The following is a 14,106-nucleotide window of genomic DNA, read 5'->3' as shown; positions in this document are numbered from 1 at the left end:
GAAGCCAGACAGCGGATGAGGGATGTCACCTGCTCTGGCCCCCAATGTCCCTGGACACACTGGGTGGGGCCAACCCACATGAGGTGGCTGAGACAGGAGGGGAATGGTGGTGCAGCCCACAAGCGCCCCAAGGCTCCGGTGAGGTCCGGGGCGCAGAGGGGACAAGGCAAGGGGCCCCGCCAGAAGGCTGCGACCCCCAATAGCAGCCCAGCCGACAGCTCAGCCCCGAGGGTCCCATATTAGCAAGGACACCTGCTTGTTCCTGTGAGTTCTCAGCCTTTTCAAAGTCAGACTATGTGGCCCCTTTTCTGCATGCACTTTCCCTTCCTCTCGCTCACACCCCATCCTCAGTGTCCGACAGCAGGTGCTCGGGGGCTCTTCTCTCCTTGCCAATGTGCCCTGTCCCGGCTCTTCTCCCAAGCCACCCAGTGAGTCCGGGAGCTTCTGACCTCCCGCATCCATCCCTTCTAGAGCACGGATCCCTTGTAAACAACAAACAGCCCCCTGGGCGGCCCCTCCCAGACCTGACTTTGGAAAAACTCAGGTCCTGGAGGGCAAATAATGCAGGTGAGTTTCCTTTGCACACATTCTCCTCCTCCACCAGCACAGACAGGTGAGAACCAAGCTGCGTTCATTCACCTTGACCTCCTCCCTGGCATGGAGGAGCAGGCTCAGCCAAATAAAGGAACATTTTAAAAGATCAGGACAGCTAAAATAAAACGCCTAAATCCGGCAGTCTTTCCAAATGAACACAAGAGAAGCTCTGCCCAGCGCCCTGAAAGTCTAGCATCAGACGTTCTGACAGCTGCTGTTTTGCCGGAACGGGTGGGTACTCACCAGATCTCAACCTGAGCTCCCCCAAGCAGCCGTAAGCATCCGTGAGCTTCCCATACTGGCCCTTAATGACCTCCTTCTCTTCCGGAGCTGGGGGAGAAACACATCACAGACAACATCAGCCTGGGGCTCCTGTTGAGTTCATTCACGCAGCCTTCCAATCTGGCTCCCCACCCACTCGAAAAAGAAAACGCAGAGACAAAAGCTCGGCCTCGAGTAACGTGTGTGGAGGTTTTATGATCAGCGAATCACCAGGCTGCAGAGATTTAGACCTTCCCACAAAAAGCTTGCTCTCTGGAAGCGCCCACAGCTCCCTGGGGGCTGGGGAGAGTGAGGAGAGTCCCCAGCTAGGCTGCCGGGAGGTGCTGGGGTTCCAGCCAGGAGCAGGTGCCGCAGGCCCAGCCCCGTCTACAGGCTCTGAAACAGGAGTGAGTCATCGCTGCCCAATGGGGTGGACCTTCCTTCCTAAATATTGTTCAGTGGGGGCTCGGCCCGCAAGTGCCCACCTGCCTGCAGGGACCTGCTGATGCACAGGGGAGGCTGCACAGAAGACCCACGTGCCGCTGGTACCCCGGCCTGGGCCCAAGGCGGCTCCCCGCAAGCTGCAGGAGCAGAGCCCCTGAGGTCTTCAGCATTCACCACCAGTGCCCAGGATAAGACACAGCCTTGGGTGGAAGCAAAAGAAGATAGCAGACCTGACAGACGGAAAGATCATTCGGAGCTGGGAGCCCTTGACCTGCAAGGACACCAGAGACCCATCTGGCATGGAGGGTGGCAGGGCCCTTGGGTCCTTCCTCTGATGAATGTTTCTATATTCAGAGAATGAAATATCAATCCAATATCAACTCAAATAAGGGGCCAGCAGACACCATTAGGGAGGCTTACTAGGTAAGCAGTCACTCTGCCTTTGAATTACTGTGATAGATGGGCTCTTAACCTGGGGTGACAGAGGGAGGCCCAGCAGACACGGCCACTCCACGGGAGAGGGTTTGGGGGAATTGGTATGACCTCTGCAACTGTGCGCAAATTTCTGGATGTATTTTTTTTATGGGGCTGAGAGCCGCTGTTTTGCTCAGAATCGCAAAGGAGTTAGTGACGCTGAAGAGGTTAACAACCAGTTTACTAAGTCACATTCCCCACCCCTCCCCCATACTCAGAGGAATTGTTTGGATTGATTAGAATTTGTTAGGGGGGCCAGGGGGCATAACCTAAAGCTAATTATGAGCAGGACTGGGGGGACAGTCCCACCTACTCCCTCACCCGGGTTCAGAGAAGGGGCAGCCGCAGGGCGCCTGAGTCACCAGTCTTCTGCTGCTGCTGCTGTGGTGACAAATGACCAGACCCACTGGCTCAAAACAACACACATCCGTGCACTGACAACTGTGCAGGTCAGAAGTCTCTGAAATGGGTTTTACTAGGTTAAAATCAGTGTTGGCAGGATTGCATTCCTCTGGAAGCTCTAGGAAAGAACCTGTTTCCTGGCACTCCCCAGCATCTCCAGCCCGTCTGCATCCCTGGGCTCCTGGCCGCTGCCCATCCTCTTCAAAGCTGGCGATGGCCTCACTCTGGCCTCTGCTCCCACCTTTCCTTCTCATTCTCTCTTTCTCTCCTGCTTCCTTCCTCTCTCTTTTTTAAAAAGATTTTTATTTATTTGAGAGATAGAGCAAGAGAGAGCAGACAGGGGCCGGGCAGAGGGAGAGGCTCCCCACTGAGCCCAACATGGGGCTCAATCCCAAGGCCCTGGGATCATGACCTGAGCTGCAAGCAGATGCTTAAACAACTGAACCACCCAGGCATCCACCTGCCCTCCCTCTTTTAAAGGCCCCTGTGAGTACCCTGGGCCCACCCAGGTAACCCAGGACAATCTCCACATCTCAAGCCCCTTCACTAAATCAAATCTGCAAAGTCCCTTTTGCCATACAAGGTAACAGTCACAGGGACTACGGATGACGATGCTGATATCTAAGGGCCTCCAGGTGGCTCTAACCCATTTCTCGGAGGCCATAGGCCTCCGGCTCCCACACTGATGATGGGTGAGGGGGACGAGGCAGCTTCTCCATTCCCTGCATCTGCGCCTGGCTGTGCAATGAACACCACCCTCTGCCCAGAGGTGATGGCAAGTTCACTGCCGAGGGCCAGACACTGTGTCCTGTGCCTACAGAGTCCTCTGGAAATGGGCCTGCTCGCTGCTCTAGGACAGGTAAATCCTGTGAAATCCTAACCCTGCAGGCCACAGGCTGTCCAGACTGGGGTCTCCTGCACACAGGTGCTGTAGGCAGGGCCAGGATCCTGGCCCTTATCTCAAGACACACATTGATAAAGCAAGAGAATAATTTTGACACACAAAAAATGTATATGTCAGCCCTCGGAGCTTTACAAAGCCTTCACACAGAATCCTGAAGCCTTAGTATCACCCGGTTCTCATTTTGTTAACCAGCAACAAGGAGGCCTTTGTATATTCATTTACCTCCGCAAATCATCCTGAGAAAATAAAATAAAACATCCAGGAAACTGCTCACTGAAGTGCTGTGGTCAAGTTCACACTCCAGGGGTGGGAACGTGCCCACGGGGAGAAGCTGTGGCAACAGAACTGGCCGCTTGCCCTGCTGGATCGCAGGTGACAAGTGCATGCATCACAGCCCCTGTCACCAGGAACGTTTAGCCAATACAAGTAACAAAGACTCTTAACCTCTTATTCAGCAGACAAACCAACACACCTCAGGGCCACCAGGTCCCCTTTCTGCCGGACTTTGCACCTGGGAACTCGCAGTAAGCCTCCACCTCACTGGCCTCAAACAACACGTGACCATCTCATAGGGCCGAGGGCCAGAGGGCTGAAGCAGGTGTGGGCAGGGCCCGTCCCTCGGAAGGCTCTAGGGAAGGAGCCCGCCCGGCCTCCTCCTGCTTCTGGCTCTCAGCTCGGTGCTCCTCCTGCCTCCCTCCAATTCCCACCCCCATCTTCTCCTGGCCTTTGTGTGCATGTCCCTGTGTCTTGTCCCCTTCTTAAAAGGACACTTGGCATATTGGATCTGGGATTCATCATATGATGTCATCTCGTGTCACTGAATTACATCTGCAATGACTATCTCCAAATTCGGAGATACTGCAAATTAGGACTTTGACATATCTTTTCTCGGGGACACATGTGAACCCGTAACACTTGGTCACTTTTTCATGTGGTGAGCCAGTCTTTTTAAAGCCTAGACTCGCTGGCAAGCTGTCTCTCCTAGAAGCTGATTTTCTCTTTTCCATGTACTTCTCTCCAATGCTCCCTCTGACCCTCAGTGTATAAGGGGGAACGGAACGTTCTGCTCCCATAATGCAGCCCCCCACCCCACTGCCTTCTCTGCCCCACCCTCAGAGCTCCCAGTGGCCTGGCCTTTCAGGCGGTCTGTTCCAAAATCACCCGACATCCCTGCTAGTCCCAAACAACTGTATTCCCTCAGTTAGGTTTGAAGGAAGAAGAAATCCATTCTGCTCTTCAAAAGGGAGCCACAGATGGAATGTCTACAATAGCAACAGGCAGGTAATGAATGAATGAAGCTGCTAGAGGGGGCCCCAGGGGACCAGAGGACGCATACCCCCTCTAATGGGTGCAGATGGTCAGTCCCATGCTAACCCGGTGCCAGCGAGCCTCTCGTTTTTTGAGAGAAATAGGACACTCCTGATTTTTCAGTGTTGGCAACCAATCCAAGTTTATTTTAAGCATCGTGTGGGCTGAACACACACCTCTGCAGACTGCATTTGGCCTGCCCATTTGCAACTTCTGTCCTCCCTTACTTAATGTTTCGAAAATAGACTATTATTGTCTTTCACACTTTTGTTGCATTTCCTGTAGGTTTCTCCATGTTAGAGTGCCTTTCCTTCCCCTCCCACTGGCCACAAATTTCCAGCCTTTAAGGAAAGTCCCCTCATGTACTTTCCACCCTCTTCTTCATTCACCCCTTGGCCCCTGGGACTCAGCCATGCAGCTAGAGACAGCGTCGTGAGAGCCTGCCATGGCTGGCACTGTCCTAGACACAAATACAGCAGTGAACCAAATAGACAAAAACCCCTGCAGAGCAGAGCTGGCCAAGGCAGGCGTTTGGCAGTGGCAAAGAAGGAACGTGTGTCATGAATGGATGTGAGATGACAGTGGAGGCCAAGCTGGGAGGGAGTGGGAGCCAGGAAGAGTGGCACGGCCAAGGCATATCCACAAAGGCAGAGTAGTGGGGCCTACTCGGTGCAAGCTTCCTGCCAAGAGGAACAGACAAGCTCAATAAGCACAATACAGACAGTGATAGGAGCTAAGGAGAAAAAGTGAGCAGGGAAGGAGGCGTAAAGTGTGTGGGTTGTGTGTGTAGGTGTGTGTGCGCGCACATGTGTGAAATTTTACATACTATAATCTGAGAAGACCTCGCTGCAGGGGCGACTTTTGAAAGCAGGCAGGAAAGAAATGACAAGGATGGCTGAGTGATGGTGGGGAGGCCACTACAGGCCCAGGAGATCATGTGTAAAGGTCCTGCGGCAGAAGCATTCCTGACTATCCAAGGACCAACAAGAAGCTCCGAGGTTGACAGAGGAAACAGCATAAAGGACACATTGTAAAGACCTTTGTAGGTCATAGAAAGACCTGGGGTTTCACTCTGAGTGACAGGGAGCCGTTGCAGGGTTTGGAGGTTGCTCTAGCTGCTCTGTTGAGAACAGATCCTAGAGGGGCAGGGGGGAAAGCAAGGAGACCCCCGCAATGATCAAGGCAAGAGATGCTAGCTTAGACCAGGGTGGTAGCAATGGAGGTGTTGAGAAACAGTCAAAGTCTGGACACACACATACACACAGATATACACATACACAATTTTTTACTATGGATATTTCCAAAGAAAAATGGAGTACTGGAGCAATGCTGTGGACCCACCCACACTACCATGTACCCACCACCACCCTAGCTATCAGCTCTCATACCCCTCACCACTCTCCTATACCTCCCATCAGTGGGTCTCATAATGTGGATTGCAGACAATACGCATCAACCAGCCTTAGAAATACAACTGATCGGGCCCACCACAGCCCTACAGAGTCAGAAACTCTGGCCATGAGACACAAAAATCTGTTTTAATGAGTCCTCCACGTGAAAATCATTGCCCTAGATTACTGTGAGTAAATCCCAAACTTCCTAGCATTTCATCTATAAATAATTCAGTAAGAATCTCTGAAAGATAAGGCCTCCTTTAAAAAATGTAACCACGATACCATTATCACATCTGAAAAAAACTTAGCCATATTCCTTAACATCGCCAGATATCTGCATATATTTTGAAGCTCAAATCAAAAGGGTTTGTGGACAGATTTGATGTGGGATATGAGAGAAAGACAAGGTCCAAGGATGAAGCCAAGTTTTTCTCCTGGATAATGGGAAGGCTGGAGCAGCCGTCACTGGGATGGAGGAGCCTGGAGGCCACACTGAGAGCTCAGGTCAGACCGATGAGCCTGCTGTGCCCCCAGGTGTCCCAGTACAGACATCGAGGGCAGAGGTGTGCCAGCCTGGAGTCCTGCAAGGAAGTCCAGCTGAGCTGAAGACACAAACGGGGGCCTCCCGCAAACAGAAGGTACTCAAAATCTGGAGAATGGAAGGGATCACCTGGGAAGAGAGTGGCAGAAACAGTGTGTTCAAAAGTCAAGGAGAATGAAATATCCAAAGAGATGTAAGGAAAACCAGAAATGTGTGGTGTCCTGGAGGTCGGAGAAGAAAGCGTTTGAAGGAGGCAGGCGTGGTCAGCAAGTTCGGATGCTGCTCTATGTTCCATCACATGAGGACAGAGTGTCCTTCCAGTTCAGCACTGGTGGCCAGAAAGGAGCAGTGTCAGGGGAGTTCAGAGACAAGAAGCTGAATGGAGAGAGAGGAACAGAGACTGTGTAGAGACAATTCTTTGAGGAACCCTGTGTGTGTGTGTGTGTACATGAGCATACATGTGGATATGTGTGTGTATGCATGTGCATGTGTGTATATGTCCGTGTATATGTGCATATGTATATATTATGTGCACGTGCATGTATATGCATGTATATGTCTGTGCATGTATGCACGTGTGTGCACGTTCATATATGTGTGTGCATGTGTACGTGTGTATGTGTGTGCATGTGTATATATGTCTGTATGTGTGCATGTGTGTATATATCTGCACATGTGCATTTGTGTATATATCTGTGCATGTGTGTATACATGCATGTATGTATATATCGATATATGTGTGTGCATACATGTATGTGTGCAATGCATGTGTGGTATGTATGTGTATATGTGCATCTGTGTATGCCTGTGTATGTGTGTTTGTGTGTATATATGTATATGTGTGTGCGTGTATGTGTGTATACATGCATGTGTATATACACATGTGCATGTGCACCCACACGCATTTGCTGTGGAAATGCTCTGGGACAGTAAAATCCAATGTCGTAGGAGAGGGGGAGCTGCTGCAGCAATGCCCCAGAGCAGGTCAGTGGAATCCGATGTCTAAGTGGGGACCACCCTCAGAAACAGTCCATCCATGCTTAATAAAAGACAAGGGAGCAGACACCAGCCAGATGGCGGGGGGCGGGGGGGGGTGGAGAGGCAGCCACCATGGCACAGGTAGTGTGGACATCCCCTCCCAAATGTTTTCATGCTTCAGTGCAGGGAGAGGCAAGTCCAGCAAAGAGTGAGGAGGAGAAGGAGGAAGAGGAGGAAGAGGAGAGCGGCAGAGCTGAGAAGTGGGAAGATGCAGACAGCCCATTGGGACAGTCACTGCAGGACCCACCTGGAATCAGGGATCATGAAGCAGCAATGACATCTACCAGCATGACAATGGGTCTCTGGAAATTTCCAGCTACACAGAGGCTGGTTCAGGAGAGGAGAGGATCTCACTTCGGTATCAGCAAGGGAGGGACGAGGGAGCACAGGGGGAGGTGCAAGCAGAGGTAGTGGCTGGGACCCACATAGCCAAAGGAGAGGCATGGGGGACACTGTGGGACCGTGGAAAGGTGGCAGGGTCAGGGACACAGTCCTAGCAGAGTCAAAGAGCACCCAACTGGGGAACCAAGGGCTGTGTTGAAAAGGTGGGGGTAGTGGGTGTTTGACACAGATAGTGGGGGGACCAGAGCACGGCCGGGGGAGAGTGGCCAAAGCAGGGTGGAGGACACACCTGTTGAGGGGAGGTCAGGGAGTCCAAAGCCAAGGGATGCAGCAGGATCACCATGACGGCTGAAGGTACCAAGAATGAGAGCAAGCTTAGCATCAGAGAGACTGGTGGCAAATGAGGTAAAATCACCAGGGAGCCAGATAATCCCAACACAGAGCAATGGGTGACAGTCTTCCTGGTGTGTGTGGGCAAAGGGTTAACAGAACCTGCAAGAGAACTGACCTTAAGTTAGCATTCTAGCCCTGTTTCTGTGGTAACCTGATAAAAGTTATCTACGTTACTAGACAGTATGGCTTATGATTAAAAATAGTCCTGACTGGTAGAAGGCATCCAGGCTGACAGGAACCACGGGTGACCTATAATAACTATGACAGGGCCATGTGGACTTTCTGGGAATGAATGGGCCTGTCCTTTGAGGGGACCCTGGAAGCTGGGGCTGGTGTGCTCTATTCTTAAAACCCAGGCCACGCAGGCCATGTTCCTGGTCTGCAGACAGCCAGTCCAGATCAATAAGCAAACTAACCACACACGTTTCTTTCTCTCATAATATATTCCACAATAACACTCCATAAGGAAATTCGAGTGAAGCCCAGCCCACAAGTCACAGAAACAAGTAGGTCAATTTAACAATGCTGACAGTCCAAGACGGAGGTACCATTTGTGGCTGCTGCATTCTTGTGCATGATTTTAAACCATCTTCTAGTATTTCAGGGTCTCAAGAGGACAGCATCATCCAGATCAAGGTCAGTGTCTCCTTCAGGAGTTCAATTCAGACTGGCTTACGCTGTTCCTTCCAGGGTTACCAGTTTAGAGCTAAAGCAGCTCTTCAGAAAGACAATGGGTTTTCTCGGGTGGGGCGGATGAGGCTTAGGAGGGTTGCTAAGCAAAGTGCAAATCAAAACATCAGTCTGTAACCGAAGCTTGAGAGCTATGATGAGAGCCAACTGGGCAGACGCAAGGCAGCCCCAATAAGAAACTTTCCTGTACTCCCCACTGCTGCTCTCTCTCACCAAAAAAGTCCAGGCCACGCAAAAGAGCCAGCGGGGGGAGGGCGGCGAGGTGGGCCCCCGAAAACACATGACCTAAGCAAATGCGCTGCCTCCCACCAAGGCCGTGTTAGCCTGCGCAAACCAACCCGAGAAAATAAAAGGGAAATTTATCATCTCCTGCAGCCACAGCTGGAAAAACATCTGTGAGGCAGGGGTGGGCCCCTCCACGCTCCCCTCCCTGCCCCGAGGTCCGCGGTGGCTGCAACCAGGCCCGAGGAGGAGGCGGGCTCCTCAGACAGGAGGGCTGGAGTGCAGGCCTGTACGCAGCCTTCAGAGCTGAGTCCTTTGTCTACACTGAGCATGCTTCGGACAGAGCCTGGGGACAGGGGCCGTAAGGCCGGTGGGTGGCTCCCTACAGCACCCAGCAGCACAGGGAGGGCCAGGCAGCCCTCCCCCCACCAGGGAGCCAGGGGGAAGCGGAAGATACCTGTTTCTCTGAAAATGTGTGTGTGTTCACTGTACACGTGGGGGCGGATCCCATAGACCAGATCCCTGGGGGCAGTGTTGACAGCCTAACCGCAGATCTCATTCCTGGGCCTTCCATCTCTCCCCCCCACCCCAGGCTCTCCTCCTGGACCAAGTCCTGATGCGTCACCTCCTCATACAACAAGCTCTGCAGTTTGCTTCCTACGAGTAACAAATTAGGTCCGCCGGCCCGGGCCTGGGGCTGGAGGTTGTAGTACAACTACTTTTCCAGTATCCTCTCTGACTGACAACCCAAACCAGCTCCTCAGTACATCCTCTCTCCTCCTCCCCCAATTATCGGTCCATCTGAACAGCCCCTCCCAGCCCGGCTACTACCCTGCCTCACAGCCTCCTCCCTTGCAGAGAAGCCTCACTTCCACACACACGTGTGTGTGCAGACCCACAGGCACCCTTTTAGAAGCCATGTAGTGTGATGCATATATAACTTCTTATGCTACATGAGTGCCAGTGGGGGCTGGAAGGAAGGGGAAAGTCACACCCTTTCCTGCTACAACATCATCACTCATCAGAGATTCCAGGTGCACACTCCGTGTAGGGTGCAGCTCTGAGCACCCAGGAGAACTGCAGCCAGGCGGGACCATGGGGGGGGGGGGCGGGGAGCGTCGTCTAGGGAAGGAGGTGTGATCACCTGGGGGTGTTTCTGGACAGGGGACACACCTTAGCGGGATCCGGCGAGGTGGAAGTCATGGGGACCTGGATGGAGGGCATCAGAGGAGCTGTGAGCACCAAAGCCTGGCTGAAGCGCATCCGGAAGGATGGAGGGTGGGAGGAGGGGGAGCAGCCACAGCACACGTGGACAGAGAAAGGAGGTGAGGGGTTGGGGCAGGGACGATACACCACTGTCTGCTGGTTTAATGGTGGAAATCACCCAGCTAGGAAGGAAAGGGGGAAAGAGGGGCCTATTTTGTCCTCCCCAACCCTGGCCTTTCTGAATGGGATGCCATACCTTCCGCCTGCCCTAACCTCTGGCGATGGTGGCCCCCTCCGACTCTCTGCCCTTCCTGGTCCTGCCACAGCTGTGGGGCATGCCCCAGGCACCTGAGCTCTGCCCTGATGTTCCCAGCACACTGAGCCTGGCTTGAACCCCAGCAGGTGTGTCCCTGAGAGGACAAGTCAAATCTGGGCTTATCTGGAAGCCTGTGCGGCTTACCTAGAGCCAGTGCACAAGAGCAGTAAATGTCTCCTCCGAGAGGGGTCAAGGCCTAAGGGGAGAGACAGGCGGGAGGCACAGCTACAGGGCCAGCGGGGAGGGGTGACACTGGGTGGCATGCAGTGTCTGTCCCGGGGCCTCCAAGCCTGAATCACAGGAGGGAGATGGCAAGAAAAATAGGAGAGAGTACCAGCGCTCATCCGTCCAGCACTGTGTACAGCCCGAAGCAGAGGGGCAGTGCTGGCTCCGTGGCTTCGGCCATTCGCATCTTTCGAGAATGACTTAGATATTCTTTGTCATCTTTTCTGGTGAACTATTTGTCCTTCTTTGTGATCTACAGGCACTCTTTTATACCCAATGATTATCAGTCTTTGACCCTTTTATATGTTGCAAGTGGTTATACACAGCTTCTTGCCAGGCTGTTGCTTGTTTTTAAACTACCTTTATAGTGTCTTCTGATATCCTAGAGTTTTAAATATTTATGTAGTCCAATCTGTCAGCCTGACACAGAGTAAAGCCTGGGCAGGAAGTCCTAGGGTACTGTTAATGCTCTGTTTCCAGATCTCACCCTGATCATGTGGGTGTGTTCACTTTGTGAAAATTCATGGAGCTGTACATTTAGGATTTGTTCATTTTTCTATGTATGTTATACTTCCATAAAAAATATTTCTTCAATCTGTCAGGTTTCTTTATCTTTCTGACTTCTGAGTTTTATGCTTTGTTTAGAAAGGCCTTCTATACCATAAATCTGTGAATGCTGCTCCTTTGTGTTTTTCTAAGACTTTAAAAGTTGGGGCTCTTTATGTTTAACCTTAAAGGCCTTTGTAATTTGCTTTAATGTATGATATAATATACGGCTCTAACTTAATTAGCATCCTCATGGGCTTAACAAAACCTAGGAACCCCATAAAGATTCCTATGTTACTAGATAACATTGCTTATGGTAAAAATGATATTTGTTGGCCAATTGCTCCTGGACAGGGAAGAACCATAGATGAATTATACATGCTGGTGAGGACACCAGGCTCGGGGCTTGGGTGAAGTCTGGAATCTGTACTTCTAGGGGTTTTATAAGAGATACTGGCTCTAACAGGCACAAGGCTTTAAGCTAGGGGAGAAGCTAGTTACCAGATGGATGGCTACGCAAGCAGTCACCTGCAAGAACCCCTGGACTCGCTCCTCTGGACAGGGACAGCCCCCGCTGTGCCATGGGCGAGCCAGGTTTCCTCCTCTCAGACTAGACAATTCAAGAGGAACCCCATCTGAATATCTGGTTGAATAAAGGAAGAGCCCCACCGTGCACAGCACTGGTGAATTGTACCAACACCATTTGTTGAATATCCACATTTTCCCTGGTTGAATAAATCATCAGCACTATAATAAACTAAATCAATCCATTTACATAAGTCTGTTCTGAGCCCTCTCTTCTAATTTATTGATTTTTGTATACCATTGTTTTTTTTTAATTTTTTTTTTATTTATTTATGATAGTCAGAAAGAGAGAGAGAGAGGCAGAGACATAGGCAGAGGGAGAAGCAGGCTCCATGGACCGGGAGCCTGACGTGGGACTTGATCCCGGGTCTCCAGGATCACGCCCTGGGCCAAAGGCAGGTGCTAAACCGCTGCGCCACACAGGGATCCCCCATTCTGGTTTTTTAAAAAGATTTTATTTATTTGACAGAGAGAGTACAAGCAGAGGGAGCAAAGGAGGCTCGATGTGGGGCTCGATCCCAGGACCCAGAGACCATGACCTGAGCCGAAGGCAGCCGATTCACCGACTGCCCCCCAGGCGCTCCCCTATTATACCATTCTTATGGCTTTACTATCTGGTAGATCAAGTTTGTTTTCACTAATCTTTTTCAAAATCTTGGCTATTTTTGCCATTCTTTCATCATTCCACAGGGTTTCTGGAGCTGCTCCTCACACCAGACAGGGCTGGGAAGACAGTGCTATCACAAACTGGGGTGCTTAAAATAACCATGGTTATGCTCTCACAGTTCTGGAGGCCAAAAGTCCAAACTCAGGTGTTGGCAGGGCCATGCTCCCTTGGAAGGCTCCAGAGAAGGATCCTTCCTTGGCTTTTCCAGCATCTGGGGGTCCCTGGGGGTCCTTGGCTGGTGGCCACATCACTCTAATCTCTGCACGATCATCCTCTACCTGTTTCTGTGTCTTCTCTTTTTATAAGGACACTAATCCTACTAGATCAAGGGCCCACCCTACTCTGATATGACTTCACCTTAGTTTACAACTTAATTATGGCTGCAAAGACCTGATTTCCATATAATGTCACATTCAGTTATCATGGTATCATGGATTAGGACTTGGACACCGCTTTTGGGGGGACACAACGCAACCTGTAACATCCTCCCATAGAGCCTGCACTCTGACGGTGAGCAACGTTACATAGTACACAGGCAAGCCAATAAAGAAGGTGCTTTTGGTAATAAGTGCTATGAAGACAGGAAAGCTGGTGGTGGAACAGAGGCAATGGGGGTGTGGGGAGTGTGGATGCCATTGGCTAGTTCAACTAAGGTGGCCAGGAAAGTGTCACCCAAATCATCAAGATAGCCCCGAATGAGGAGGACATGGCCAGGCAGAGGTCTGTGGGGCGGGGGATGGGGGGCAGGATGGCAGGCAGGAGACACAACAAGTACAAAGATGCTGGGGTAGGGGGTGCCTGGGTGGCTCAGGTTAAGTATCTGCCGTGGACTTTGGTCATGATCCTGGGGTCCTAGGATCGCACCCTGCATTGGGCTCCCTGCTCCTAGGGGAGTCAGCTTCCACCTCTCCCTCTGCCACTCCCCCTGCTTATGCTCTCTCTCTGTCTCTCTCTCTGACAAATAAATAAAATCTTAAAAAAAAAAAAAGATGTGGAGACAGAAGCCAGTCAGGGCTGGTCAGATGCAGTAAGCTCAGGAAGTGGTGAGAGAGGAAAAGGAGCCAGGGCAGAGGCCATAAGCGGTGCAGGCTTGAGCAGGTCCCTGCATGGGATCTGGGGAAGCCCTGGGAGTGGTGGCCGTGACACCTGTTAGGTGGCGGCTGCCAGTCCAAGTGAAAGAGGGCATGGTTGGTCTAGCACCATACTTGTGCAGTGGAGGGGGACTGGTGGCATCCAGACATACGTGGAGGCAGAGAGATCTGGACTTGCTGGAGGACTGGGTGGACTGGCGGAAGACAGTGGGACCAGGATGACTCACACGTTTTGTGTCTCAAGCCTCTGCCACACCCACATGGGGCTGCCATTTAGTTTAAGTGTGGGGGAGTCCAGATATACCTGAGTCAGCCCATTATGTTTTATGTTGAACTCTTACTGGAATTTAATCGGATTTTACTCATAGGTACTTGGATTTACAGATTAATTGGAGAAGAACATCTTTACAATGTCAGTGTTCCTATCAAAGAATACAGGATACCTTTCCAATTATTTGGTGCT

At 51.4% G+C, this 14,106-nt stretch overlaps 1 protein-coding gene across 3 annotated transcripts in view; it reads right to left on the bottom strand.

Annotated features, from left to right (window-relative positions):
• SYNJ2 (synaptojanin 2) overlaps positions 1–14,106 on the bottom strand; it is a 98,485-nt gene that overhangs the window by 73,067 nt on the left and 11,312 nt on the right. For all 3 annotated transcript variants that reach the window (XM_072829096.1, XM_072829103.1, XM_072829112.1), the window contains exon 2: positions 838–924. In XM_072829096.1, the coding sequence (XP_072685197.1) occupies positions 838–924 (87 nt within the window). The remainder of the gene's footprint in view (positions 1–837; positions 925–14,106) is intronic.

The sequence above is a fragment of the Canis lupus genome, chromosome 1 (assembly GCF_048164855.1).
Source record: "Canis lupus baileyi chromosome 1, mCanLup2.hap1, whole genome shotgun sequence".
In the NCBI taxonomy this organism is placed as follows: domain Eukaryota; kingdom Metazoa; phylum Chordata; class Mammalia; order Carnivora; family Canidae; genus Canis; species Canis lupus.
This window is presented reverse-complemented; position numbering and strand designations above follow the sequence as displayed.